The following is a 26,652-nucleotide window of genomic DNA, read 5'->3' on the forward strand; positions in this document are numbered from 1 at the left end:
TTATTTTAGGGTTTATGTAAGGGCTGGTACGATACATGTCATCCGTATCGTTGTACGGTGTGCACGAGTCTCCGGAACTGATAAGTGGGATCGTTGTCAGGTAATCCAGACCGTTGGTCTGTTATTTCTTTCCTTCGATGGACCTTGAAGTAAACAGATCATGTATTTGTATCTTATTTTTGTTGAATGTACTGTTGTTGTAGTTCTCTTCTTTAGCCGTTTCTGCAGGCCACGGATCGGAAGGTTGAGAGTGTCTTAACGCTGAGATTTTTAGAGAAGGAGAGTACGTACGTTCTTGTATGAATCATATGAATGGTCTGGATTGCCGAACCATGTGCTCCACTTGAGGATTCATCTCGTCCGTGTTCGAGGTGGGGATTGACTTTGACAAGTACACCGTGACGTTCGTGAGAAATCCACCCGCCCATGCGTTTTGCCGATCATGTCATGACAAGGAGGTAGATCCGAAACTCGAGTAGGTTCCATGGAAGGAAAAATCAAGTAAGGAAATGGGTACCAATGAAACAAGTTCCCAAGAACATCTTGATCGATGGCCCCACCTAGCTTCCCATGGTGGTGGCAGGGGACGCGGATTTCCTTCGAAAGCCTGTGTGGAGCCCATTTAGATGTTTGTGAGAAATCCAACCCCTCTATCTGTTTTAGAAGCTCATTGTATGGTGCCAGACCAAAAGTGAGGAGGATCCAAAACTCAAGTGAGGAAACAGTGAATATTTAATGACCACCATGGAAACATTTATATGGCCATAAAAGTTTTGTAACGGTATGAGTTTTTGGTGTTTTTGCTTTATCTAAGTGAAAATGACCTTATAAAGGGTTTAGATGGCATCTAAACAGCAAGGTAGAGCCTAGGAAGGTTTCAACGGTGGGCATTCCTTTCCCCACTGTTTCATCTCATATGGCCCACTTGAGATTTGGATCCTCCTCATTTTTGGTAACATGTCTTAAAATGAAGTTAAAAAATGGATGGACGGATTTGATTTCTCACAAACATCGCAGTAGGCCTCACTAGAAATCTGCGCGAAAGGCTTTGGCAGGAAATCCGCGTCCTCAGAGAAGCGGAGCTGGTTTTCTCTGAATAAGGGCATTTCCGTAATTCCTCGTTCCCCGTCTTCCTGCAACTATAACTACGTTTCCGTTCTCTTTTCGTTTTCCATTTTCGTGCTTTCAACGAAGAACAGATCTCGCTCCAAAAACCCTAACCTTCAAAGGCAAATCTCTCCCTCTCTCGCTCTCTATCATCAGCTGTTCTTGAAGCGGAAAGGCTCAGTTTTAGGAATTTTGAGTGTCTCTGATCTGATGTCTTTAATGGCGTTTGTAGAATTGCAGGATCGCATCTCGATCTTCTCAATTTCTCCGTTTCTTCTCAGTATTAAAAAGCTTCAAAGATGGTATTTCTCTCTGCCTTTACGCCTTTCCCCATTTTCCTTATTCTTCAATCTGATCCGATCTATGTATATTTATGTATCTTTTCATGCTATTGTAGTTTGAATTTTCGTTCTATAAAAAAATGAAAACAAGATCCATTTTAGAATTCTATCAGATCTGCAGATGACAATTGCTGCCGCAGTCATGCATCTGCAGTCGCAAAACCCAGGCTGCGGCCCCGCATATGTGCAATCGTGCACTGATTTGCCAGATCTGGGACATTAATCTGGTAGGGCCCCACTTCTCATGTTGACTGCCTCATTAATTGACGGGCCTGCTCATCATTTGAGATTGCATGGATCACTGAGGACAGACATTGTATGGTCAGCATTTGATGTACATGGGCAGACAATCCCTTATGATCAGACTGGCTTGGATTTCAGTCCAGGACATGTTTGCAGTAGGACCTGGCCAGATGACCAGAATGGATCTGTTATGTGTTTGCTATGTTGGTGCTTGTGGGAGCAATGAAGGTTTGGTGATTGCATATGCTTGTCTGTGTGATCTCCGTTAAAGCAAGTGTGATGTTTAGTGATTGTTTCTTTGTTAGCTAGAGAATTTAGAATTCATGTATGAAATCCGTAATGTTTAATGAGCTCTGAACTTTAAGCTAAAAGTCAGAGTTGGATTACAGCTAGAAGACAGTGTGCAATGCTGCAAAGTACTAAATTGTGGTGATTCGTCCCCATTGCATGGGTCACCCTGTTGTTCATGGATGATAACTCGCCCATATATTAGATAGATCGGATTATCCGAACCGTCTGATATGGCCCTGTGGATGTGGATCACTTACCATTTAGTTTCTTCTGTTAATGATCAACAGTCAGATGGCTAAGGCCATTCAATTGGTATGATATCTGTGCTCTGCTCCATCCACTGTTCAAACAGTTCACATTGAAAGACATTGGTCATACCAATGAACATGTTTAGTGTTGTATCACCATTACATACAAATGAGGATGAGTGTTGCCAACATGAGGATGTTGAGATGGATGAGTGGCAAGACAAGGATAAAATTAGAAATGAATGCATTCAAGGGAATTTAGGAGTGGAACCAATAGGTACTAAGATGAGGGAAAGTAGAGTTAGATGGTTTGGTGATGTGCAACGGAGACCAAGAACTGTGCTGGTAAGGAGTGAGTTGGTACAAGTTGAAGGATGTAAAAGGGCAAGGGGAAGGCCCAAAAGGACATGGGTGAAGGTAGTAAGAAAAGACTTGAGGACCTATGGTCTAATTGAAGCTATGGCCCAATGGCAGAAAATGATTCATGTAGCTAACCCCAAGTAGGAGGGATAAGGCTTAGATGATGGTGATCATCATCATCATTACATATAAAATAGAGGTTGGGTATTGTTTTTCTTCTTTTCCATCAACAATGGGGCCCACAGTTTGGTTAGTCTAGATGTGCGTGCATGTACTTCATGTATATAGGATGAATTCTGTGATTGAGCAAATTGTGTTTAACACATGTGCAGTCTAATCCTTTGGATTATTACATCCGCGAGATCGTGAGAGAGCACATCAAAAATTTAATTAGATTTATTTTATTGATGGTGCAGAAACTGATTATAATTATAAATGGAGAGAAAGTACATGCTGAATAATATGGCAAGAGATTTGCCAGGTAGACTCGCCACCTTAAGCATGGGAGGTTTTCTAGAAAGAAGATGCTAAATGAACAATGAGATTGAGTCCCAAGTTCAATGGAATGAGCACTTCGCTTCAATCTTGAGATCTTGATTCTTGACGGCTTACCTACCATTGTTATCATCATCATTGTCTAACCTTTGTCCCAGCAATTAGGGGTAGGCTTTTAAATGGTAGATTGGTGAAAGTTCGCCATCTATTGATAGAATTGAGTTGGAAAATTTTAGCAAATATAGATCAATTTACATAGGGATTAATTGAAAAGGAAGGATTTGAGATAGATAAAGAATCAAATCAGTTCACTATTTACCCAACGAGGTTTGGGTGAGCAGCCTTCACTGTGGGTTTGCTCCCTACAGGTGTGGGTTCGACTACCCTCCTCGGTATTACCTGATACACGTTGTTGTGGGTGATTGCGTGTATCCGCAGGAAATAGTCTCACCTCAAAAGGGGCAAGGACACCTTGTGTCTTAAAAAAAAATCAGTTCACTATTTTATAACTTGTATACATCATAGCTCATGCATATAGAAATTCTAACAATTTCAATTAAAGTTTTCTATTTAATCCTATTTATATATAATATATTATATATACAAATATGAATTTATAGTTGTTTTGTTTCTCCATTTTTTAGTTGAAAAGGTATTAAACCCGAATTTTTTGGCAGAGAGGGGTCGATTTATACAATTATTACTTGAAAAGGAAGGATTTGCGGGAGCCAAAGAATGATACCAACTCATAATTTGATTACTTATATACATATTTATTGCTCATGTGTATAGAAATTCTAATAATTTTAATTAAAGTATTGTATTTAATCTTAGAGTTTTTTGCATATGGTCTCCTTTTTCCTATACTGTAAAAAACCTCCCCAGTTTTGCACATCAAAAAAAAAAAAACCCTTCCTTTTATTGTATATGTACAAACTAGACCCTTAGGTTTCTTTTTTATGATGGAAAAGAGTAATGCCATTATCTGACTTTTGAAAAGACCACTTTGTCTCTTTGCATAAATGGGCAAGTAAAAAGGCAGGTTCTAGGCTCCATAAAGGGACGAGTGAAAAAGATGATTTTTCCTGCACTTGACCGAATCCTTCGTTAGTGAAGGCATCAGATTGATGTTTTTAGTTGCCAAAATGGTGGGTCCCACATGTAACTAGGGTGGCAGTGGGGGGAGAGGGGAATATTTACATTTCATCAAGATATGTAAATATTCCTCATTTCTAGTCTGTTGCCAAGAGAGGGGAATATTTACATTTCATCAAGATATGTAAATATTCCTCATTTCTAGTCTGTTGCCAAGCCTTGTAACATGATCCATTAGCCTTTTGGATGTCCTCATGCAACCACTAAGGTTCCTTATAAGAATGGCTTTTCCTTCCAGATACTCAAAAACTTCTTTTTTCACTTTCTTAATGCACTCAGCCATATCATTCCATATGATATTAGCTTCTTCCTCAACACTCTGCTCTCTCTTTCATCAGTTTATTCCCAAATAACAATACTATTTCTTCTTTTAAATTCTACCATCTGCTTTCTCTCTTTCATCCGTTTATTCCCAAATAACAATACTATTTCTTCTTTTAAATTCTACCATCTGCTTTCTTTCTTTCATCTGTTTATTCCCAAATGACAATAATATTTCTTCTTTTAAATTCTACCATCTTCTTCTTGGACACCTACTTCTTCTTGGACACCTATTGTGGTTAAACCCTCTCCTGGTATTACCTTGCATTCTTTATAAAGTGATCATTCTATCTTTCTAAGTGAAATGAAGTCCATCTGATTTTATATGATCACCTTTTGAATGTTCATCATATATTCATCTTTCTTTTTAAAGTTTGTTTTACGGTTGCAAGTTTTTTATGCCATAGCAAAATCAAGGATAGCATCCCCGTTCTCATTTATGCTCCCAAGATCATATTCCCGATCTCATTAGTGCCCTTGCCAACTGTCACCCATTTCTCACTGCACTCGAGTTTTGGTGTAGTGTGACGCCTTCAGGGAACACCTTAGCCTGACCTTGAAATGTCGTGTTAGAATTCTTGAGAAAAGGATATGAGAAAAGTTTTACGGCGGCTACCTATGTGAGGACAACTTTCCTTTATTTGGGATTAGGACTGGTAATGTGCGCAAAAACTCACGTTGGGAGAGTTTAATAAAGTATACTCACATTGGCAGAGCTTATAAAGTATAATACTTTACTATTTTAAATCTTTGTGCATGCGGATATGTGTCGGCTCTGACTTTTGAAAGCCACCATTTCCAAAGCACACAGTGTCCAAATTACCTAGATGACACCATAATCATTTAAAAATTGTAAATTTCCCCAATTTCGTACATGTAATTTGAGACACTTTATATGCATGTATGTATATCCCTTAATTTTTTAATGCTCTTGTGTTATTCAGGATTCTTGTCCTACAATAAAAAACATTCTTCTTTTGGATTCCGAAGGGAAACGTGTAGCTGTCAAGTACTATTCTGACGACTGGCCAACAATAAGTTCAAAGTTAGCTTTTGAGAAATCAGTGTTTACTAAAACTCAAAAGACAAATGCACGGACTGAAGGTAACATGCATGCGTTTCTAGTTCTCTATTTTGAGCAATTTAGATTGTTCAATGACATTTCTTTGCATTATTTTAGTCATTTCATTTTGCTTGAGTCATGCTATCATTGGCAGATTAAAATAAGTTGTATGTGTATTGCTTTTGAATGGACTGCCACTTTGCTTTGTTAGTTCATAGAGGCACTGACTTTATATAGACAACTGAATCATGTGTGGAGGTTTGCAGTTTTTTGCATGCACATTGTGAAATGAGCATGCTTATATGATACAAGTAGCATTTGTTAGATTAGCAAAAGGGATGTTTGTCCATATGTTTCGATTTGGTTGTAGCATAATCTTACATTCCAACATAATGAAATTTAGAAGCTCAGTTCCAGATGTCATGTATTTTCTAGTATGCCTTTAAATTTTGCTACTGATACTGATAATTCTTTCTTCTTCTGAATCATATTTATTTTTTCTATAAACATGCAATGCCTTGTCTTGGTAAAGATATGTGAACTTGAGCAGTGTTGTTGACCAGGACAACCTGAAGGCCATTCTTCAAGATAACTTCAGTTAATCTTGCCGTCAAAGCAGATGCTGGTCACCGAATGCATTCTTTATGAATATGGCATCTGCATCATCATCATAACCTTGCCCCAGCTATCTAGGCATCGGCTTTACCTGTTTCTCCAATTATTCCTATCTGAGGTCCCATTTCTATTTAAGGCATCTTGCTTTGAGTAAATTGAAATGTGCCTTTTGAACACGAAAGGTCCGCAAGGGCTCTGATCGTGCTTTTGATTCCCTGGCGAACACCCCCAGGGGCAGTAGTCATTTATCCTCATTTGAATCTACTTCTCTAGGTTGGTGTTCTCTTGGAAAAGTATATCCTTAAACTCAATTTCTTGAATTTGATGGCCTTCTCTTATCGCTATACAATACTCAAGTATTCAATCTCCAAGGCTGTTTAATTGGTTTTTAGTGGCAAAAAAAAAAAGAAGTTTCAGCCATATGGTTTGGTGAATATTATTTGTGCTTTACACTATAAAGAAACTGTTTCATGGTAATATAAGCACTAAATTATAATGTTTGATCGTCAAGGAGCCTTCTTCCTGTATATGTTTCGCATTTTACTTGTGCATGATCTTTATATATTGTGGGCTTGTATAAATTCTAGTGGCACTGATCAAATCGATAGGATTAGCCCTAGGCATTTCTTTTCGATCAGTAGATAAATCAAACTGATTGATGACGACCCTTTAACATGTTTCCACTTTAGCCCTGAATGTTTTGGAGAAATCAAATGTCAGACCTTTTTCAGATTCAGATAATTTCAGATGAAAATTCCAAAAAGGTCAAGATTCTCCTCGGTTCCAATTGGTTCAAAATGTGTGCTTGATGAAAATGTTTTAGACATGTTTTTACTATGAAACTTTAGCTTGTAATTCTTCTCAAAGATGCTCGTACTGCTTTACCATATGTAATTTTTATACCTGCATTATCATGACTTTGCACAAAATCCATGCCCGTGTAGTTCAAGGTGCTACTGAAGCACCCAGGCTACCCAAGCTAGCCAATGAAAGATCAAACCCATCCAAGGGTCGTGATCAAGGAGGATCTAGACTATCCACTTGTCTAGATTGAATATTTGAACAACGTTGATGGTCTAGATTGATCCGATGGAAGAACAATGGTCGCATTAGTAGTCGTCTACTTAATCACTTAGAGTTTGGTTGAATCATTTTTCCTTTATTATTTTTGTCACATATTTAGTGGGCGACTTTTAGGGTATCAAACGAACGATGTCTAGATGACATGAAATTGATCCATTTGAAAGCTTATTGGGTTAGCTTTCAAACAAGCCGAAGATCTTGCCATTTTGATACCATTTGAGTGAGCCACAACCAAGTCACATAGGCCCTTTAGGGTTATGATAGGATTCAAGGATATTTTACTTATTTTTTATATTGTGTAAATAGATGGTTAGGATGAGAAGTAAATAGATAGATATGATTATATAGGATTTTCTATTGCTTTAAGAAAGAAGGGAAAAGGTTCTATGCGGTCGAGCTCATGGGAACTTCCCATGAGGTCGAGCTGTGTGGGCCCACCGTGATGCGTGTCGAACATCTACCCCATCAGTCAGATGCACCATTCCATGGTGGGCCTAGGTCTTAAAAATCAAGTCAATCCGTGACTTTTGTGGGCCACACCACATGCAAAAGTTGAGAGGGGTTACCCTCCATTAAAACATTCATAATCATTTGTTGGGTCCACTGAGAACTGGTTCACAAATCCAGCCGATCCATTAAGTGTGTTCCACTTGGATGAGGGGTCAGACCAAGTTTCAGACCCATCCAAATTTCAGGTGGGCCCCACAAAGTGCTTTTATATGTTTTAGCCATGTCTTCACATGATTGTAGATGGTATGGCCCACCTGAGTTCTGTATACGGCTGATTTTTGGGATATCCCTTAATTTAAAGGGGGCCCATCAAATGCACGGTGTTGATGTTCGACATACATCATGATGGGGCCCACACAGCTCAACCTCATGGGAAGTTCCCATGTGCTCAACCGCATAGAACCTTTTCCCAAGAAAGAATATATATACATGTAAGGAGGGAGGGGATTGATTGTGATTACTTGCATCACGCTTGGTAGATTGGTGTATATTAATCTATAATCCTTATTTTTATCTTTTTGTTGCATCCATGAAGAAAATTAATGGTTTGATCTTCAACAAAAAGGTATCTATCCAAAAATCCAAATCGATATTCTTATTATCCCATTCGATAACCAATACGTATCTGTATCCCAAGGGTGCGATACATTGTGCGATACTGATATTTCAAACACTGGAGCTGTGTATCAGGTGGAAAATAATGCATGGATCAAGTGATTGAAGCGTCAATCCGGTTAAGTATTAGGTGGACTGTTGATAAACACAAGTTGTTTCAGACAGTCATTGTTTTTGTTCATGCGTGGCCTACCTTATGGCTGACTCAATCTGAGTTTTTTACCAGAGTTGTGTGTGGGGTGTGCATTTGGGGCTAGCAAACCTTGTGTAGTTATATAATGTCATATTAAGCATTGATGGGTTTTGCTTATGGTCTTCCATTAATGTCTAGAAGTCTTAATTGAAAACTTTGAAATAATAGCTACAAGCTCCTGGTATGTTTTCTATTAGTTGCATGGAAAATGGCTAAGACTTTATCATTATTTGTACGTTGTTGACTGTGATGGTTATCGCCATTTTCAGCGGAGATAGCGATGTTCGAAAATTATATTGTTGTCTATAAGTTCATCCAGGACCTGCATTTTTTTGTTACCGGGGGCGATGATGAAAATGAACTCATCTTAGCTACAGTTCTTCAGGGATTTTTTGATGCAGTTGGCCTCCTCCTCAGGTCTTGCCAATCATACATTCAGCTTTTTGTGTTCTTTCATCACTGAAATCTTAATTCAAATCTTGAGACTTAATATGTCTATGCTATTTTTTGTGCATGCCCTTGTCCAGGGACCACACTGACAAAAGAAGTGCGCTGGAGAATTTAGATCTCATCCTGTTATGCCTTGATGAAATTGTTGATGGAGGGTATGGAGAAGATCCTTTTTGCATACTTCTAGTGCACAGCTAAGCCTTTACTTTTTGTCTGTCATATGATTTTTTTAATACTTTGCATGGATATCTTTACATTGGTGGTTAGAAAAGAGTTATGGGAAGATTGATAATTTAAGGACAATTGAACCCTTAAGAAAGAGTGTGTCTATAAGCTGTTAATAAACACATTCTCTTATCCTACTTGTGAAAATCACATTACCATGTGCTTAGGAACAATTTCCATATATGTAGGGAATTACCACCACATCACCACTGAGTGAAATAGGTACACGTCAGTATTGTATTTATCTGTTTCCTTTAACTTGAGGACCAACATGTTGTTCTATGCTTGCTAGTGAGGAAGTGAATCTCAATAGCTTATCTTGAGAATGAGTGTGTCTATAAGCTGTTAATGAACACATTCTCTCATACTACTAGTGAAAATCACCTTACCATGTGCTAGGAACAAATTCCATATATGTAGTGAAATTACCATCACATTACCATAGAGTAAAATAGATACATGTCAGTACTGCATTTATCTTTTTCCTTTAACTAGCGGACCAACATGTTGTTCTATGCTTGCTAGTGAGGAAGTGAAGCTCAGTAGCTCATTGTCCAAGCACTTTGGGGAAGATGCCAATGTCCTGATCATCAGTACCTTGATAAGTGGTTCTTATAATCTTGAGTTGACTCCATAAAGAAAGTGTGAGGCAATTTTGACTTATGGTTTTTTTTTTTTTTTTTTTCATAAAAGGAGTGGATAAAGGTAGCAATCATACGCTTCTTCTCTAAGTTATACTGTTTTGGAGTGATTGCCTAGCTTCCCAGTTATGCAAGATGCAGGGTGTAAGGAGTAGTTTTTTCACTGTTCGAGAGGTCAAAGAGACAGCTTTAGCTTCCATTAGGATAAGGTGCTTGGATGTGACGGTTTGGCCATGGCTTTGATTTGAGTTTGGGTGGAAATTTTTTAATCCAACCTTGTACTGGTCATGGACGAGACGAGTTTTACATTTGATACAACCCAGAAGCCATGGATTCTTTGATCATTAATCTTGTAGTTAGGATCTCTATTACAATGGACATGGTAACTCTTGATACCCAATATGGTCTTGGTTGGGCATTTGCGAGAATTGATGGATGCTTCATTCATTACTCCCATAGTGGGTTTGTAGACAGATTTAGGATGGGGTTGTGGTGAAAGAGACTATTGACTATTTGAGAGTGAGTTTTGAATGGTTTCTCCTTTTACTCAATCTGGTGGGTGCTGGAATTAGTTGGCTTCAGTGTCTTGGGGATTAATGGATGTTGCATTGGTGCATATTGATAGTTGTAGACACCCCAGATGACTCTAAGGGTCACTGAAACCATCTAATCAGTTTGGATAAGGAGGGTCTGTGATGTAAATCCGGTCTTTGAAGTATCGGTATCGCTACAAATTTCGCTGGCCGAGGATATAGAAACAATATTGATATCGTTGATAATATTGCCGATTACCGGAAATGCGGGGAAACATGGGAAAACGGTGGAAAGTTTCAGTGAAAGTGAAACTTCAGGAGATGCTAAAATACACATATTTGAATATTTAGGAATAAAAAATTATAAAAGGAATGCATATATAATAAGTTTCCATTTAATGGGGGGCTTAAAAGCATGTGTTATTGTAAGAAATTAGTCCAACCATCCCATCAATCTCATCTATCCATCCAACCATTCTCTACCTTCCATCCAAACATCCATCAGTATTTCATAATATTGAAAACATACCATATTTCAATGAGAAATCATCGACAATTGAAAAGGAGACGAAAGAATGTGGTCTCGATATTGGCCATAAAAAATTTGAAATGGAATTTTTTTAAAATTTTTTTTTTTTTGGCGACATCGATACATTGGCGATATTATTGAAATATCACTGATACACTGGCGATACAAGCAACACGTAGAATATGCACAGTAAAAAATATCGGCAATACATTGGAGATATCGATACATTGGCAATACAAGCGACACCTAGAATTTACATAGTTGAAAATATTGGTGATACATTGCCACTACCTGAAATTTTTTTATATTACCGGTGTTACCAGTATCTCTAAGATAGAGATAGAGATAATATCAGAGATATTTCGATAATATCGGGGATAATTTGAACAATAATCCAGGGTGGGATGCAAATGGAGCAAAGATAAGAAGAACAATATTGTGGGACTAAACCCAACAATCCTCTTGACGGATGTTAGAGATCACATAACCCCTCTCCAAGTCTCTACTGAATCAAAGAAACACCAAAGAAATGTTATTTCAAATCATCATATTAATCATCATAATAATGCATTACACATCCATAACAAAGACTTATATACTCTTAAAACAAATAGAGAAGCCCTAATAACAGAAAATGACCAAACTACCACTGAATCTCGTTAGTAACATATGGGCCTTGTGTAAATGGACCCTTACTCAAACGGCCTCGTAATTGCATGATCTTGGACTAGTTTAAAAGCTTACTCATGAGGCTATCAAAAGGGACCAATTTCGTGTCATTCAGACATTGTTTAGTGCCCCAAATACAAAAGAGAAATTTATTAACTAAATCATGACTAAATCTTACCCCAAAAACTAATTAAAAAAATAAACTCTATGAAATTGATGACTATACGATTGATCCCATGGGCCCCACAGTGCAAGTCGACTATTGATCCGATCCAATTGATCATCATAATGTTGATTTGGTCCAGATCATCATCCAAGACAATCTAACAATCGGGTTGAATAGGGTGCTCCTGGGCTCAATAGATATATTTTCTGCTATCTTGGCAAGGTGGGGGTAATGGAAAATCAGAGGAGAGGTTATGGAGGATGAGTGGTTTAGGCGGGGCTTTGGGTGTTATTGTTAGAAAGAAATGATTGATGATTCAAGAACAAGAAGGGGAAAGCGTCAGATGTCTTTAGGAGGGGTAAATCTTTTGTAAAAGAATGGGTTTTGGGTTCAGATAGGGTGTTTCCAATATTCGTTGGGTTGGTAGCTGTGTTGTTGCCTCTTGTTTTTTTTCCCTTCATTCTTTTTTTTTTTTTTTTTTGCTGCAACCTTTTAATGAAATTATCACCGTTCAAAAAAAAAAAAACAAAAACAGTCGGATTGAATAGATCTTAGATCAACCAACTTGTGTGGTCATTTGGTTGCATCAGTCGACCCCAACTCCTACTTCACAGGTATCTAAGCCAACCAGACCAACCTACCCAAATTTTTAAGTAAAAAGACTTCTTGTTCTTAAAAGATGCTGCTTTATCAGGCTACTAGGGCAAAAAGAAAAGTAAAAAAGAGCAGAGAATATATAAGCAAAAGAAAGAAAGAAAATACAAAGAAGCCATTAAGGCACCCATACTGATGAATTTTACAAATGAAGCCCAGAGCCGAACTACTTCCGTTACGATAACTTCGAGAATTTCTCTTCCCAAATTGCCTAAAAAACAGCGATAAGCATAACTCTCCACCTAGGTAGCTCCTTTTTCCCTAGACTGCCAAAATGCTAGGATCAGAAGAGGTCAGCTGTGGAGGCAGGCATGACCCAGAAGGTACTGAAGCCAACGAAAACACTAGCCCAGATTTCCCTAACAAAACCACAATGGATGAAAATATGGTCAACTGACTCCACGTCCTGATGACATAGAAGACATATTTGGCAACATCATACCCCTTTTGCGCAGATTATCAACTGTGAGGATCTTGTTTCAACCAGCCAACCACCTGAAAGTAGTGACTTTGGGTGGGGCCCCATAAAACCATTGCCAGCCAGTGGGGCTGCAAGACTTCAAAATTCAATTCCAACATAATAAAAGGGATGGGGACTGTTGTGATGCAACCTGGCCACACCTCAACCCCTTCTTTCTTTTTTTTTTCACAAAAGAGAGGTGGGTGGAAATCTGATGTTCATCACCACGTGTCAGCAGCCAGTTATCATCATCTAGCGAATGCAATTTTGTCAGTATTTCGTTTTTTTCCCTTACTCATAGCCTTTTTTATTCTCAAATTTTATCAGAAAATGCCATGTTGCTCCCCTTAGATTCCTACCCTCCAAACTTCCCAAAATTATCAAAAAACCATACAAGATCCTATGATGTTGTGCCATATGTCCCCCATGGATCTTTATCCTTCAAGCCTTCTATAAATTACCAAAAGGCCACCCAAACTCTATAAAATAAGCCTCTTTGCCTCATTGCAAGGGGCCTTTGGACTCTCAACCTCTTTTTACTCCCTCCCTCTCGCCTTGCTTCCATGAAAAGACTTAGAAAACCCCCATTCCCCAAGAGTTTGCACCTTGTGAGGAAGGAGAAGAGGAACAACTAAGCTTCAAGAAAGAGGAAGGAATCAATCTAAGATTTTAACACCCCGAACTTTTAAATACCCTAGTATTGAAAGTTCTCGAGTGTTATCATAAAATTTAACTTATTATGTACATGTGTACGATACCAATCTAGCTATCCTAACCTTACATCTGTTCTCTAACTCGAATCTGACCGTTGGGAATAATCTCCATCTATAGATCAAGCCATCTGACCGTTGATTTTGAGATAGGATCATTATATACCCAAGTATTCTCACTTGTCCATCATAACCAACCATTCAGTCAACTATCCACCGATAGGTAAAAATATCTGATCATCCACTTTGAGTTTGGGCCCCACATTTAAAGGGATACTCAATAGTGGTCCACCGAAGATTTAGATCTACCTGAATTTTTGGACCATGCCTTAAAATGAGTTGGCAAAACGGATTGATGGCATGGATATACAAATACATCGAGGTGGCCCACCTGGCCCACTAGTGGTCCACCTGAGATCTGGAATTACCTCATTTTTTTACCATGCCCTTAAACAAGTAGCCAAAACGGATGGATGACATGGATATATAATACATAATCGAGTGGACCCCACGCAGTGTTTAAATTGTCGGCGATATTATCGAAATATCACCGATAATATCGGTGTCACTGCAGTGGCGACACCGAAACCCCATTTATTTTCAAAATCTCGTCGGATTGTCGGTATTTTCAAAATCTCACTGATATTTCGTTGTTCCCACCAACCATGGGTGGGAACTGTAGCCAACAACCCACCTTTATCAATAAAAGGGGGTAGTTGTCGGTGATAAAATCACAAAAAACACAAAAAAAAATACATGTTTTTCGCCTGGATCAGGAGGAAGACGCGAATTCACGGCTGTTGAGTGCAGATCGGCAATTTCCGGTAAGATTCAACCCCAAAAATTTCTTTTTTCCATCAAAAAATCCTCTGCAACTTCTCGAATCCGCTTGCAGGCCGAGATCTTGTTGGAAAATAGAGTGTTTTTTTTTTGGAGGAAGACATGAACAACCTTGAGTGCAGATCGACAATTTTCATTAAGATTCAACCCCAAATTTTTTTTTTTTAAATTTCCGTCGAAAAATTCTCTACAACTTCTCAAATCCCCTTGCGGGCCGAAATCTTGTTGGAAAATAGAGGGTTTTTTTTTTTTAAAAAATTTTTTATTTGGGGTGAGGGAGAGGGATTTTCGAGTTGAAAATCTAGAGAAATTGGTGGGAAGGAGATGAAAATTTGAAATTTCTGGATGGGGAGAGGGATTTTCAAGGTTTTACGTAAATTAGGGATTGGGCGGGCGTGAAATGGGATTGCGTACTGAGTTACTCAGTACGCGCAGATCGTACTGAGTAAACTCCGTTGGGCCCACCTCGAACGTATATGGTCTATCCACGCCGTCCATCCGTTTTTCCATCTTATTTTAGGGGTTGAGGCCAAAATTTAAGCATACTCAAAGATCAAGTGGACCATACCATTGGAAACAGTTGGAATAATGACTTCCACTGTTGAAACCTTTCTAGGGTCCACGGTGATGTTTATTTCTCATCCAACCTGTTCATAAGATCACACAGACATGGATGAAGGGACAAAACAAATACAAGTTTGATCCAAAACTTTCATGGCCCTCAAGAAATTTTCAATGGTAGATGTTTAATTCACACGGTTTCCTATGGTGTGTTCCACTTGAAGTTTAGATTTACTTTGTTTTTAGGCTCAAGAACTAAAATTATCTGTTAAAATGTATGGACAGAGCGGATAAAGTACATAAATCAATTTGGACCCCACGGAGTTTACTCAGTACGCTTAGTGTACTGAGTTACTCAGTACGCAATCGGCTTGTGGGGCTTTGATGGTGCAGGTTGGTGCTCCATGGGACCCACCATGATGCATTTGTTGTATCCATGTTGTCCATTAATTTTAAAATATTATTTTAGAGCTTGATCTAAAAAATGAGGTAGATCTAAAACTCAGGTGGACCACACTACGGGAAAACAGTAGTGATTGGATATCCACCATTTAAATCCCCCTAAGGCCCACTGTACTATTTATTGGACATCTAATTTGTTAATTAGGTCATACAAACCTAGATGAAGGGAAAAAACAAAGATCAGGTTGTTCTTGGACCTTTATGGCCCCCAAAAAGTTTTTAATAGTCAAAGTTTATTCAACATTGTTTCTTATAATGTGGTCCAATTGAGATTGGGATATACCTCGTTTTTTTTTTTTTTTTTTCATATCATAAAATTATCTATAAAAATAGATGGACGGCACGGAAGAAACACATACCTCGTGGTGGGGCCCATAGAGCACGGTAGGGGGGAGTAGCCAATCCGTTTTCGCAGCGCGGATTAGGGACGCCGATTTCTTGCGGAAGCCTTTCCCAGTACTCCTGCGCTGCAAGCTTAGGTGGGGCCCACTGTGATGTTTGTGAGAAATCTTACCCGTCCATCCGTTTTGTGATTTCATTTTAGGACATGTTGCCAAAAATGAACCGTATCCAAAGCTTAAGTGAGTCGTACTAAAGGAAAATGTGGTTAGGAAAATTCCTACCGTTGAAACCTTCCTGGGTTCAACAGTGATGTTTAGATGCAATCCATATTGTTAATAACGTCATTACTATTGGGATTAACTGAAAACAAAAATATTGGCATGAATCAAAACTTCTGTGGCCCCACGAATATTTCAACTGTGGATGTTTAATTATCACGTTTTAGGCTCACTTGAGCTTTAGATACAACTCATTTTTGGCATCATGTCCTAAAATGAACTCAAAAAACGGATGGACGGGGAGGATTTTTCACAAACGTCACAGTGGACCCCACCTGAGCTTGCAGCGCAGGAAGGAAATCTGAGTCCCGCGGATGGAAGCGGATTGCGTACTGAGTAAACTCCGTGGGGCCCACCATCATTCATAAGTTGTATCAACTCCATCCATCTGTTTTATCATATAATTTTAGTGCGTTAAAATAAAAATTAATCATCTCCGAAGCTCTACTGGACCACACCACTTGAAACAGCGTGAATTGAAGTCTGCCGTTGAAAAGTTCTTGGGGCCCACATAAGTTTTAGATCAAGATGATATGTATGTTTTCCCTTCATCCATGTCTGTGTGATCTTGTGAACAGTTTGGATGACAAATAAACATCACTGGGGCCTTAGAAAGGTTTCAACGGTGGAAATCAATATTTCCACTGTTTCCTTTGGTATGGTCTACTTGAGATTTTGATATACTTCAATTTTACGCTCAACCCTCGAAATGATCTGAAAAAACGGATGGACGGTGTGGATAAACCACATGATTTCACAGTGGGCCCAACAGAGTTTACTCAGTACGATAAGAGCGTACTGAGTAACAAAAATATCAGCTTCTTCGGAAACTACTGTGGCCCCTAAGAAGTTTTGAACGGTGGATGTCACTGTCCCCACTATTTTCTATGGTGGGGTCCACCTGAACTTTATTATGGGCCACAAAAGTTTTGTATAAAGCTTATATTTGTTTTTTCACTTCATCCAGATTTATGTAACCTTTTCAATGGGTTGGATGGAAAATAAACATTATGGACACATTACGGTGGGTCCTAATAAGTGTTTAACGGTGGACCGTACAATCACAACTATTTCCTTTTGCATTGTCCACCTGAGACTATATTTGTTTCATTTTTTATCTAGTACTCTATAATTAAATACAAAAACAGATGAACGGCATGGATATAGAATAAATACATCAAGGTGGGCCCCACAATAAGGACCGCACTGTCGTAGACCGCAATGTGTATTTTTTTCAATTCATTTACTTTTACATGTCTTAATTGTTGTAAGCTTGCATTTATATTATATAAACTCATTTTGGTTACTATTTGAGTGATTTCTTATGACAACGCATGCCTTTTGGCCCCCATTAAATGGAAACTTCTAATTTAATGCATTCTTTTTGCAAATTTTTCATTCCTGAATATGTAAATATGTGTATTTAGGCATGTCCTAAAGTTTCACTAAAAAATTCCACCATTTTCTCCATGTTTCCCCCTTTTTCCCTCATCCATGGATCAAGCCATCCAACCATTAATTTTAAGATGATATCATCATACGTCCAGGTAAAACCACTTGCGATCATTTGTTTACAAAATTAACCATACACCCACCTATATATATATATATATGCCTAGATTACTAACCATCAATTTTTCCTATTTTAAACATGTCATATGACCATCCATTGTATGGTTTGAGATATGTACATTCTCTAATTAATTTGATGAATAACTCTTTATTCATAATGATTTAAACATAAGTTATTTTGTAAGAATTACTTAAAAACATGCTTATAACCATGTAGAACCATTAGATTTCCTAAAACTCTCATATTAGTAATAATTACGAAAATGCCATTAACCTAGACCCCTGAATTCTAAATCGCATGGTCCCCACAATTCGTTTGATGTGAAATTTTATACCATACCTATGTATTATAAATAAATTATACATGTCAAATTTTAGCCTTTAGATCATTGTAAAAGTGACCCAATTGACAAATTAGCCCCTTAACCGTTGATTTTGGTGTCCAATAAGTGAAGAAACCTCATGGGGAGTCATGGTAGGATATTTTCCTTCATATGAACAACTTGAATTTTCCATAATATAGACCAAGTGTGAAATATGAAAACCTCACTTTGGTATGCTTTTCCTTAGGCACGAAGTTATCCTTTCAAGGCTTATCAACTCCTTATAAATCTTATAAATCAGGTTTTTTATGAATTATATTCCACATTGTGATGATTACTACGTACGATGAGCCTAGCAAGGCTTATCAACTCCTTATAAATCTTATAAATCAAGTTTTTTATGAATTATATTCCATATTGTGATGATTACTACGTACGATGAGCCGCACACAGTTTGCTAGGCATGCATTCATATATATTGGTTGCGCATACTGATACCTCTCATAGTGGTGGAGTATGAGGCATATCAGAACCCTTACAATACTCTTATGAATCTCTTGAATTATTGTAAGTCTTAAAGGATAATGATGGGGACATCAGAGGACCTACTTGGATATATTAGAGACGGAAGATCTCACCTTGGGATGATGCATGTGGGCTGCTTAGGAGATTATTTTAGTCATACGATTTATATTTCGTGTCGATCCAACTGCTGGATCTTGTCAATTAGGCCATTGGACCACCATATCTTTTAGATCTGGGCCCTTTGGACTATGATATTGCTTTCTTTATTTTTTTGTTATTTTTAGGAGTTATTTGATGGTTGATATTGATCTTTTAGATCTGGGCCCCTTGGACTATGATATTGTTTTATTTATGTTTTTTGTTATTTTTAGGAGTTATTTGATGGTTCAGATTGATAATAAATGTTTTAGTTTTCTTATTTTGGATGATAGACAGCCTCACTAAATGAGTGACATAGTTGTAATTATGCTGGATTTTAATTCCGAATTTTTAATTATAAAAGCACAAAGGGGGTGAAATTCCAACCCTAGTGATGTTATTGAGAAGGAAAAAAAGAAAAGAAAAGAAGAGGGGAGCTCTCTTGTGTGAAGAAATTTTTCTCATTATTTTCTAGGGTTTTTTTGAAAAAACTCTCCCTTCCAATTAAATTGTGGAAGGATAGAAGCTTGTTTGGTGGTGGATTCCAATAAGAAGATAGTTTTACGACTTAGTTTTATTTATATTTCCGCTGCGAAATCGATAATGTAATAAAAGGGCATTTGATAATTTGTTGGATTCTTTTACTCTAATGAAATAATAAATACAGTCGATTTTATTCTCATGAATGGCTACCTTCATGAATGTAACTGGATGTGATCTAATAATAATAATAAAAAAGTTGCGATTTTTAAAGCATCTAACAATTATTAACACCCAGTTTTCTCGGGCACGAGTATAAACTCTGGCCGTGAAAATTTCGAGATGTTAACCCTTTCAATCTGCTTTAGAGCAATTGGCAAAAGGTACACGCCTCGACCTCTTGGGTCTTTAGAAATGGTTCCCAAACCATTCTAGTAGGAAGATACGAGAGTTCCCTAGATAGTCTCTGGCCATTCAATTGTTACATTTCCATCCTCTTTAAACCCCCTTGCTTACTCGCATTACTTACTTTAGAAGAGGAGTTTTTGCTTGGAGCTCTAGTCTCATAAATACTAAATCTTGCCAAGTAGAGAGCATGCAGATATGTGGGTGAAGAGCACTTCTCCATAACCAAGGCCCTTGATTGGAATCTTTAGAAAGCAAGACCACGTGGAGTTATCTAAACAAAATGTCTAAGCTTTAGCCTTGGGTTTTTTGTTCTATGGTAACTAGCCTTTTGTTGATCCGAGGTTTTTGGCTAGTGGTGACTTTAATTTTGCTTAAACTTTTCTGGCAATTTGCCTCTCTACCATAGTAGCTAACATTTTGATTATGATCAACGGGGTCCTCAAGAACTTTTTCTTGTCTCATGATCTTCACGATAGTCCTTTCCTCCCTTCCCCTTCAACCGCATGGAAAATGCACCTTGCATGATCCTCTAGTGACTTTCTTTTAGTAGTTTTCTTAAGGGAAATATTGTCGTGGATATTACACCATTTGTTGACAATGCGATTAGCTTTGCTGAAGCTTTGTTCAAGAAAGTTCAACTAGTAAGGTTCATTAACAACCCCTTTTTAGCTTGTCTTGCGGCAGTGTATTAGCCCCAACAAAGGACACTTTGCAAAATGAATGTAGATTGCCTTTTAGAAGTGGAGCTGGTTAAAGTGTTTTACTGCCTAGTGGATTGGTCATTCTTAGATTATATGTTGGGCAGGTTAGGATGTGGCCCAAAATGATGATTTTGGATTCAGACATGTATAAGTTCAGCAAAGTTCTCCATATTGGTGAATGGCTTACCAAAAGGTTTCTTTGCTGCTTCCTATGGATTGCAACATGGCGATCCTTTGTCGCCTTTCCTTTTTGTCACAGTGATGGAGGCCCTTAGTAAAATGTTACATAGAGGGGTTCAGGTGGGATTGGTAAAAGGTTTTGGTGTGGATAATACAAAATTTCAGATTTCTCATATACAGTATGCGGATGACACACTCTTATTGTGTAAGGGGGGTGATTTTTATTTTTATTTTGTAGAAAATCTCCGGTCGATTATAGTAAGCTTTGAGGTGGTTTCAGGTTTGAAAATTAATATATCCAAAAGTGAGATTTTAGGGTAGGCATCTCCAAAGAGAGTAACATACTTGGGGCTAACGTTATGATTAGGAAGGCTTTTGCAGAAGTGTTCGGGTGGTGTAGGGATGCTGCTTTTCCAACAACATACTTGGGGCTACCATTATGTTTAGGAAGGTCGGTGAAGCACGTGGGATGGAGTAATTGAAAGGTGTGAAAGCAAGATCTCTAAATGGCAGTCAATGTACTTATCTATGGGTGGGAGGTTGGTTATGATTAAATCATCTATGTTGAATCTTCCGGTCTATTTTATGTCTCTTTACAAGTGCCCAAAATCCATTTTGAATGCATTGGAAAGGCGAAGAAGGGATTTTTTATCGGAATGGTCGGGGGAGAAGCACAAGTTCCATCTCTAATGAAATGGGATGAGGTTTGTAAACCAACGGTAGGAGTGGGGATCTTAAAGTTGGAGGAGATAAACCTAGCTCTATTGGGAAAATGGGTCTGGAGGTTTGGGTCAGAGGGAGAGGCTAGGTGGAGGGAGGTAATAGCGAAAAAATATGGGTAGAGGAATGGGGGTGGTGGACGAAGGCTTCATCCTTGTATCAATGTTTTTATTTGTGGAAATCGGTGGCGCCTTTGAAAGAGAGGATGTGGGAGGGTTTAATATTTCATTTGGGGGATGGTAAGAGAATTAGATTTTGGGTTGATAGATGGGTGGGAGAGGTGCCGTTTCACGAGAGATTTCCATCTTTAGCAAGGCTAGCTAGGAAAGAGGGGGAAATGGTGAGCAATTCTTATTCAATAAGAGGGGAGGAAGTCACATGGATGCCGAGTTTTAAAAGAAATCTTTTGGATGAGGAATTCGAAGAGAGTTATTATTAAAGTTCTCTCCTCTTCTTACAGAAGCAGACTCCTTGAGATGGTTCAAGTCTAAGACAGGTTCTTTCTCAGTTAGATCATTCTTTCGTCTCCTGAGTGTGTTCGTCGAAAATGCAGAGGTAGCGGCAACAACTTTCCTATGGCACTACGGTGCTCCTTTGAAGGTGGCGGCGTTTGGTTTGCTAGTGAGCAGTAACAAAGTGCTAACGATAGACAATCTTGGGAAGCAGAACATGTGTCTCCCAAACGTTTGCTTGATGTGTTACAAAGACGCGGAATCTGCGGATCACTTATTCACTACGTATTTTCTAGGGAGGTGTGGGGTTTGCTCCTCCAATCTTTCGAGGTTTTATGGGTGTTCCTGAAGTCGATGAAGGAACTTCTCATAGCCTGGCATGACGGGGGGATATGGAAAGAAGGGAAAATGGAGTTGCAATTAAGTTTTTTAGCATCCCTATGGGCGATATGGTGGGAAAGAAACCAACGTTGCTTCAGGCTTCAGCAACAAAATGAGTGGACTAGTGCAAGTGTTCAATTGGGCAATTCTTAATATGAAGGATTGGGGGGCAGCTTAGATCTTTCAATCTTCCCTTTTGGCTTTTGAGGGGATTTTGTTTGGGTGTTGTACTTTTGTAATTTGTATATCTGTAGGTTCTAGCTTCAGCCTTTTATATTATATCATCATTGTTTAAAAAAAAGTTGAAGGCATATAATTGGGAGTAAGTGATGGAGAGCATTGGGAACTATTTGGCCTCGGATTTAAGGCTATGATGCATCTAGGTGACACAAGCTGGCTGATGAAGGATCGGGCCCATCAAAGGGTCGTGCTCAAGGAGGATTTAGACCATCTAATCATCTAGATTGAAGATGTGATTATTTGAATAACTTTTGAGGGTATAGGTTGATATAATGGAAGATCAGTTGTCCTAATGTGTTATGAACCGCATTAGTAGTCATCTGCTCAGTTGCTAGAGTTGGTTAAACCAATTTTACTTTATTATTCTTGTCGCATATTTGGTGGGCCATTTTTTGGGTGTTGAAAGATGTCTTAATGACATGAAGTTGGTCCCATTTGGGATCCTATTGAGTTAGCTTTCAAACAAGCGCAGGATCTTGTGATTCTGTTACTGTTTGAGTTGCAACCAATTTATATAGATAATGTAGGGTTGTGATGAGATTCTAAGGTATTTTGGTAAATTTTTAATATTTTAGTGAAATAGATGGTTAGGATTAGAAGCAATGGAAGGTTAGAATTGTAATAGGGTTTCCTTTGCCTTGAGGACGGGCATATATGCGTGTAAAGACTCTTTTCTAGAGAGTGATGTTGGTTATTTAAATACAAGTATTTTCCTTGGTATAAAGCATGAGTCGCGTGTTTTTTTTTTTTTTTTTGGGCAATATATTGCCTATGGTAGAAGAACAGAGGGGGACCATGATTACTAGTATAGTGGCTAGTAGACTGTTGGATATTGATCTATAGTTCTTTAACTTTGTTTTCTATTGCATGTGAAGAAACTTTGTGCTTTGATATACAGGAAACAGTTATTTGAATTGAGATTCTCCCTTTTTGATTTGGTTGTGTCAATTCTCGTATGGTAGCAAGTTCCATTCCTTGGGATTTGTTTTCTTTTCAGTTCCCTTTTATTCCCCAATTCTTCCCTGTCATCACCAAAACCTAAATTATTTCCAATTCCCTAACCCTTGGTTTACAAATTTTCCCAATTTCCTTCACCCAAAACCCTAATTTAGCTGAAACCTTCATATTTCCTCATTCCCAAACCCTAATTTTCTCAATTTCCCCACCCGACATCGCAAATCTACTAAAATCCCCAAAATTTCCAAATGCTAAAAAATTGATTTTGCAAAATCCCCAATTCTCTCAATTTCAACTCCCAGTATGTCAAACCCCTAAATTCCTATCTTCCCCGATTTAGAAAACCAATTTGAACCATAAATCCAAATAAACCCTTTACCCTCAAACCCAATTTTTAGAAAATCAAGTGACATGACCAAGAAGCTCTAACAGACAATAGAAGAATTGGATGTCGCAATGGGTCGGTAAGTGATATATTTAAAACAGAAGTAGCGGTGGATGGGAACGTTATTCAGATGATAACTGGTGCAAAAGGTCATGAAAACTTCGTATTAGAGAGAGGGATTACTATTTTCCGGAGTATGAAGAATACTTTTTTCAACAATAATCTTTTTACCTATTCCTTCCGAGAAAAGTGTTCTAAAGATGTATGGTGTAGAGTCACTCCAATGCCATCCACGATGAGCAAAGGAATACATGTAAATTCCTTAAGGATGGAAGAAAATTCGCAACTCCTGCTCTAAAAGATGATAGAAGAGTTGGATGTGAGTTGGATGTTGTGCCTCCTGAAACACCCTAAGTGATATATTTAAAACAGAAATAGCGGTGGATGGGAATGTTATTCAGATGATAATAGGTGGAAAAGGTCATGAAAACTTCGTATTAGAGAGAGGGATTACGAAATTGTTGCAATTGAGATATTTTCCGGAGTATGAAGAACGCTTTTTTCAACAATAATCTTTTAACCTATTCCTTCCAAGAAAAGTGTTCTAAAGGTGTATGGTGTAGAGTCACTCCAATGCCATCCACGATGAGTAAAGAAATACATTCAAATTCCTTAAGGATGGAAGAAAATTCACAACTCTAAAAGATGATAGAAGAGTTGGATATTGTGATGGATTGGGTGCCTGCTAAAACACCTCTAAGTGATATATTTAAAACAAAAATAGCAGTGGGTGGAAACTTGTTCAGATGATAATAGATGGGGAATAGTGATGAAAACTTTGTATCAGAGAGTGACTGAAAAATTTTCTCTTGAGATATTTTCTACGTATGAAGAACACTTTTGACAAGAATCTTTTTAACCTATTCCTCCTGAGAAAAATATTGTGAAGAGGTATGATGTAGAGTCACTCCTGTGGACCAATTTTACTTAGAAAACCATGGATACAACAGTGAAAGGTCATCCGCGATGAGAAAAGAAATACATGTAAATTCGTGAAGGATGGTAGAAAATTCACAATCAACCAGACCCATTTGCACCCCTCCTTGGACCAGGGTGATCTCTGCCATGGGTTATATCCATGTCAAGGCCCACCAGATGTAGAGGCCTGAGCGATTGACCATGCTACCACATTTATAGCAATGCAATGGACTGGGAATGGCATCTTATATTATTACTTTATGAAGATGAACTGTAGAGATGTCAAAATTCAGAAATTATTTGATCATATGAACTGTAGAGATGTCAAATTTCAGATATTATCTAACCATGATTCATGTCTTTCCTGCTCGATAGGAACATTCTTGAAACTGAAGCAAGTGTTATTGCTGGAAAAATTGTGACACATGGTGCAGAAGGTGCTGCCCCCTTGTCTGAGCAGGTGATTTACTACCCTCCATTTTCCCGACTGAGTTTATTGGCTTTATGAGCATTACTAAAGAGGTTATGAAATGTTCAGACAGAATATGCATTGCATGCTCTGCTTTCAGCTTGTACAAGAAAGGCTCATGGTTCATTGATCCAAACGGTTGATATTATGGGCCTCACTGAGGATTCCTTGTGCACTAAAAATATCATAGATTGGAAGTTCACAGCCGTCCTTTCTTGGGTTGAATGCATACCTCCAACGGAAAGGTTGACTACCTCATATTTCCACAGTTCTATGGATCATACAATGCTGTGCAGTGCAGTCCATTTATCATCTTGTTTGGATTATCGAACCATGGGCCTCACATGCATAAATACTCTGGTCTGAGTATTGTATGTACCTCTTCGTGGTGAAAACCACAACACAAGACATTCTCTGAAACTTGTTGATGCAATCTCTTTCTTGCAGACCATAACTCAAGCGCTCGCCACTGCACGGGAACATTTAGCTAGATCTCTTCTCCAATGATTGTCCTTAGAATTTTTTTTTTATTATTATTATTTTAAACAATTATCTTTTGTGCAACCAGTGAAAGAGTTTTGCATTCGTTTATTTCCTTAAATTTGATTGATGATGTTAAATTTCTACTGAGAAGACCTATCTTTGGGCATGGCTAGAATTGGATGAGCATCGGCTCTCGTCTTTAGATGGAGTCGTTATCCGTTGTTTATCATTTGGTGGGTGAGCTATAGTTCAACAATGGTCTTACTGCAGCCATCATAATATTTTATAATGGACACGGGGAGTAGCAGCGATGACCTAATGTATGACATTGGTAGATATATGTAATCGCAATTATGCAATTGTAGCTGGGCTGCAATGTCATTACATATGATAGGCAGGCACTGTTTGTATGTAGCGCTAAATGGCGTTTTGATGTCATTTGATGTAATTCAAATGGTGCTGCGAGCTTGATGTGGTTTGGATACTTCCCACCATATGGGACTGATTTTTTACTGGAAAATGAAACCTACTGTGGTGAATGACATTCAGCCCATGCCTATACATAAACACAATGCTACTTAAACTTGCTGCGACATTGGCCCACTCATAAACATCATTACATCCAATAGCCAGGCAGGTACCATTCTTCAGGTTGGTCACGTCCTCGGAAATGCCCCCCCTCCCCTCTTTTGTACATGTGTGGTCCTCATAATCAGCAGATAAGCCTGGATTTTGGACCCAGAAATCTACAATGGGACCCACCAGCTGTGTAGATTGTATCTCTCATGTGTCATGCTTCTCAAGTATCATAAGGCAAGTGCAAAAATAGCATACTATATTCGAGTGCAGCATATTCTGCCATAAGTAAATCTGGTTTGTAACTGCTACGACAGGCATTCTAACATGTTAAATTGGAAGATGGCATGGGAGAGCTGTAAGAACCGGAATATGGAGTCCATTCCACCCACCTAATAGGTTGCCGCCTGACGGCCACAATGAAAAGACTACCAATCATTTTTCTTCAGTCCCATCTTTTTTCACCTGTTGTGAATAGGTGATTTTCAAAATAAGCATACCGATTGGATGATCGTAGTAATCTG

The 26,652-nt window shown here is 38.3% G+C and overlaps 1 protein-coding gene across 1 annotated transcript; it reads left to right on the plus strand.

The window, feature by feature from the left end:
- The first annotated feature begins 1,073 nt into the window (after window positions 1-1,073).
- Window positions 1,074-25,943, plus strand: LOC131253000 (coatomer subunit zeta-1-like). Its single transcript, XM_058253814.1, has 7 exons — window positions 1,074-1,229; window positions 1,340-1,409; window positions 5,506-5,665; window positions 8,910-9,057; window positions 9,168-9,245; window positions 24,976-25,060; window positions 25,517-25,943. Exons 2-7 carry the CDS (start codon window positions 1,407-1,409, stop codon window positions 25,574-25,576), a joined length of 534 nt encoding a protein of 177 aa, XP_058109797.1. The 5' UTR covers window positions 1,074-1,229; window positions 1,340-1,406; the 3' UTR covers window positions 25,577-25,943.
- Window positions 25,944-26,652: the final 709 nt, after the last annotated feature.

The sequence above is a fragment of the Magnolia sinica genome, chromosome 8 (assembly GCF_029962835.1).
Source record: "Magnolia sinica isolate HGM2019 chromosome 8, MsV1, whole genome shotgun sequence".
NCBI lineage: Eukaryota > Viridiplantae > Streptophyta > Magnoliopsida > Magnoliales > Magnoliaceae > Magnolia > Magnolia sinica.

Bases quoted from the DNA above. Each gene is read 5' to 3' on its own strand.
- LOC131253000 (XM_058253814.1), top strand. The intron at 5,666-8,909 runs GTAACATGCATG...CGCCATTTTCAG, and splicing joins GACAAATGCACGGACTGAAG to CGGAGATAGCGATGTTCGAA. The intron at 9,058-9,167 runs GTCTTGCCAATC...GCCCTTGTCCAG, and splicing joins GCAGTTGGCCTCCTCCTCAG to GGACCACACTGACAAAAGAA.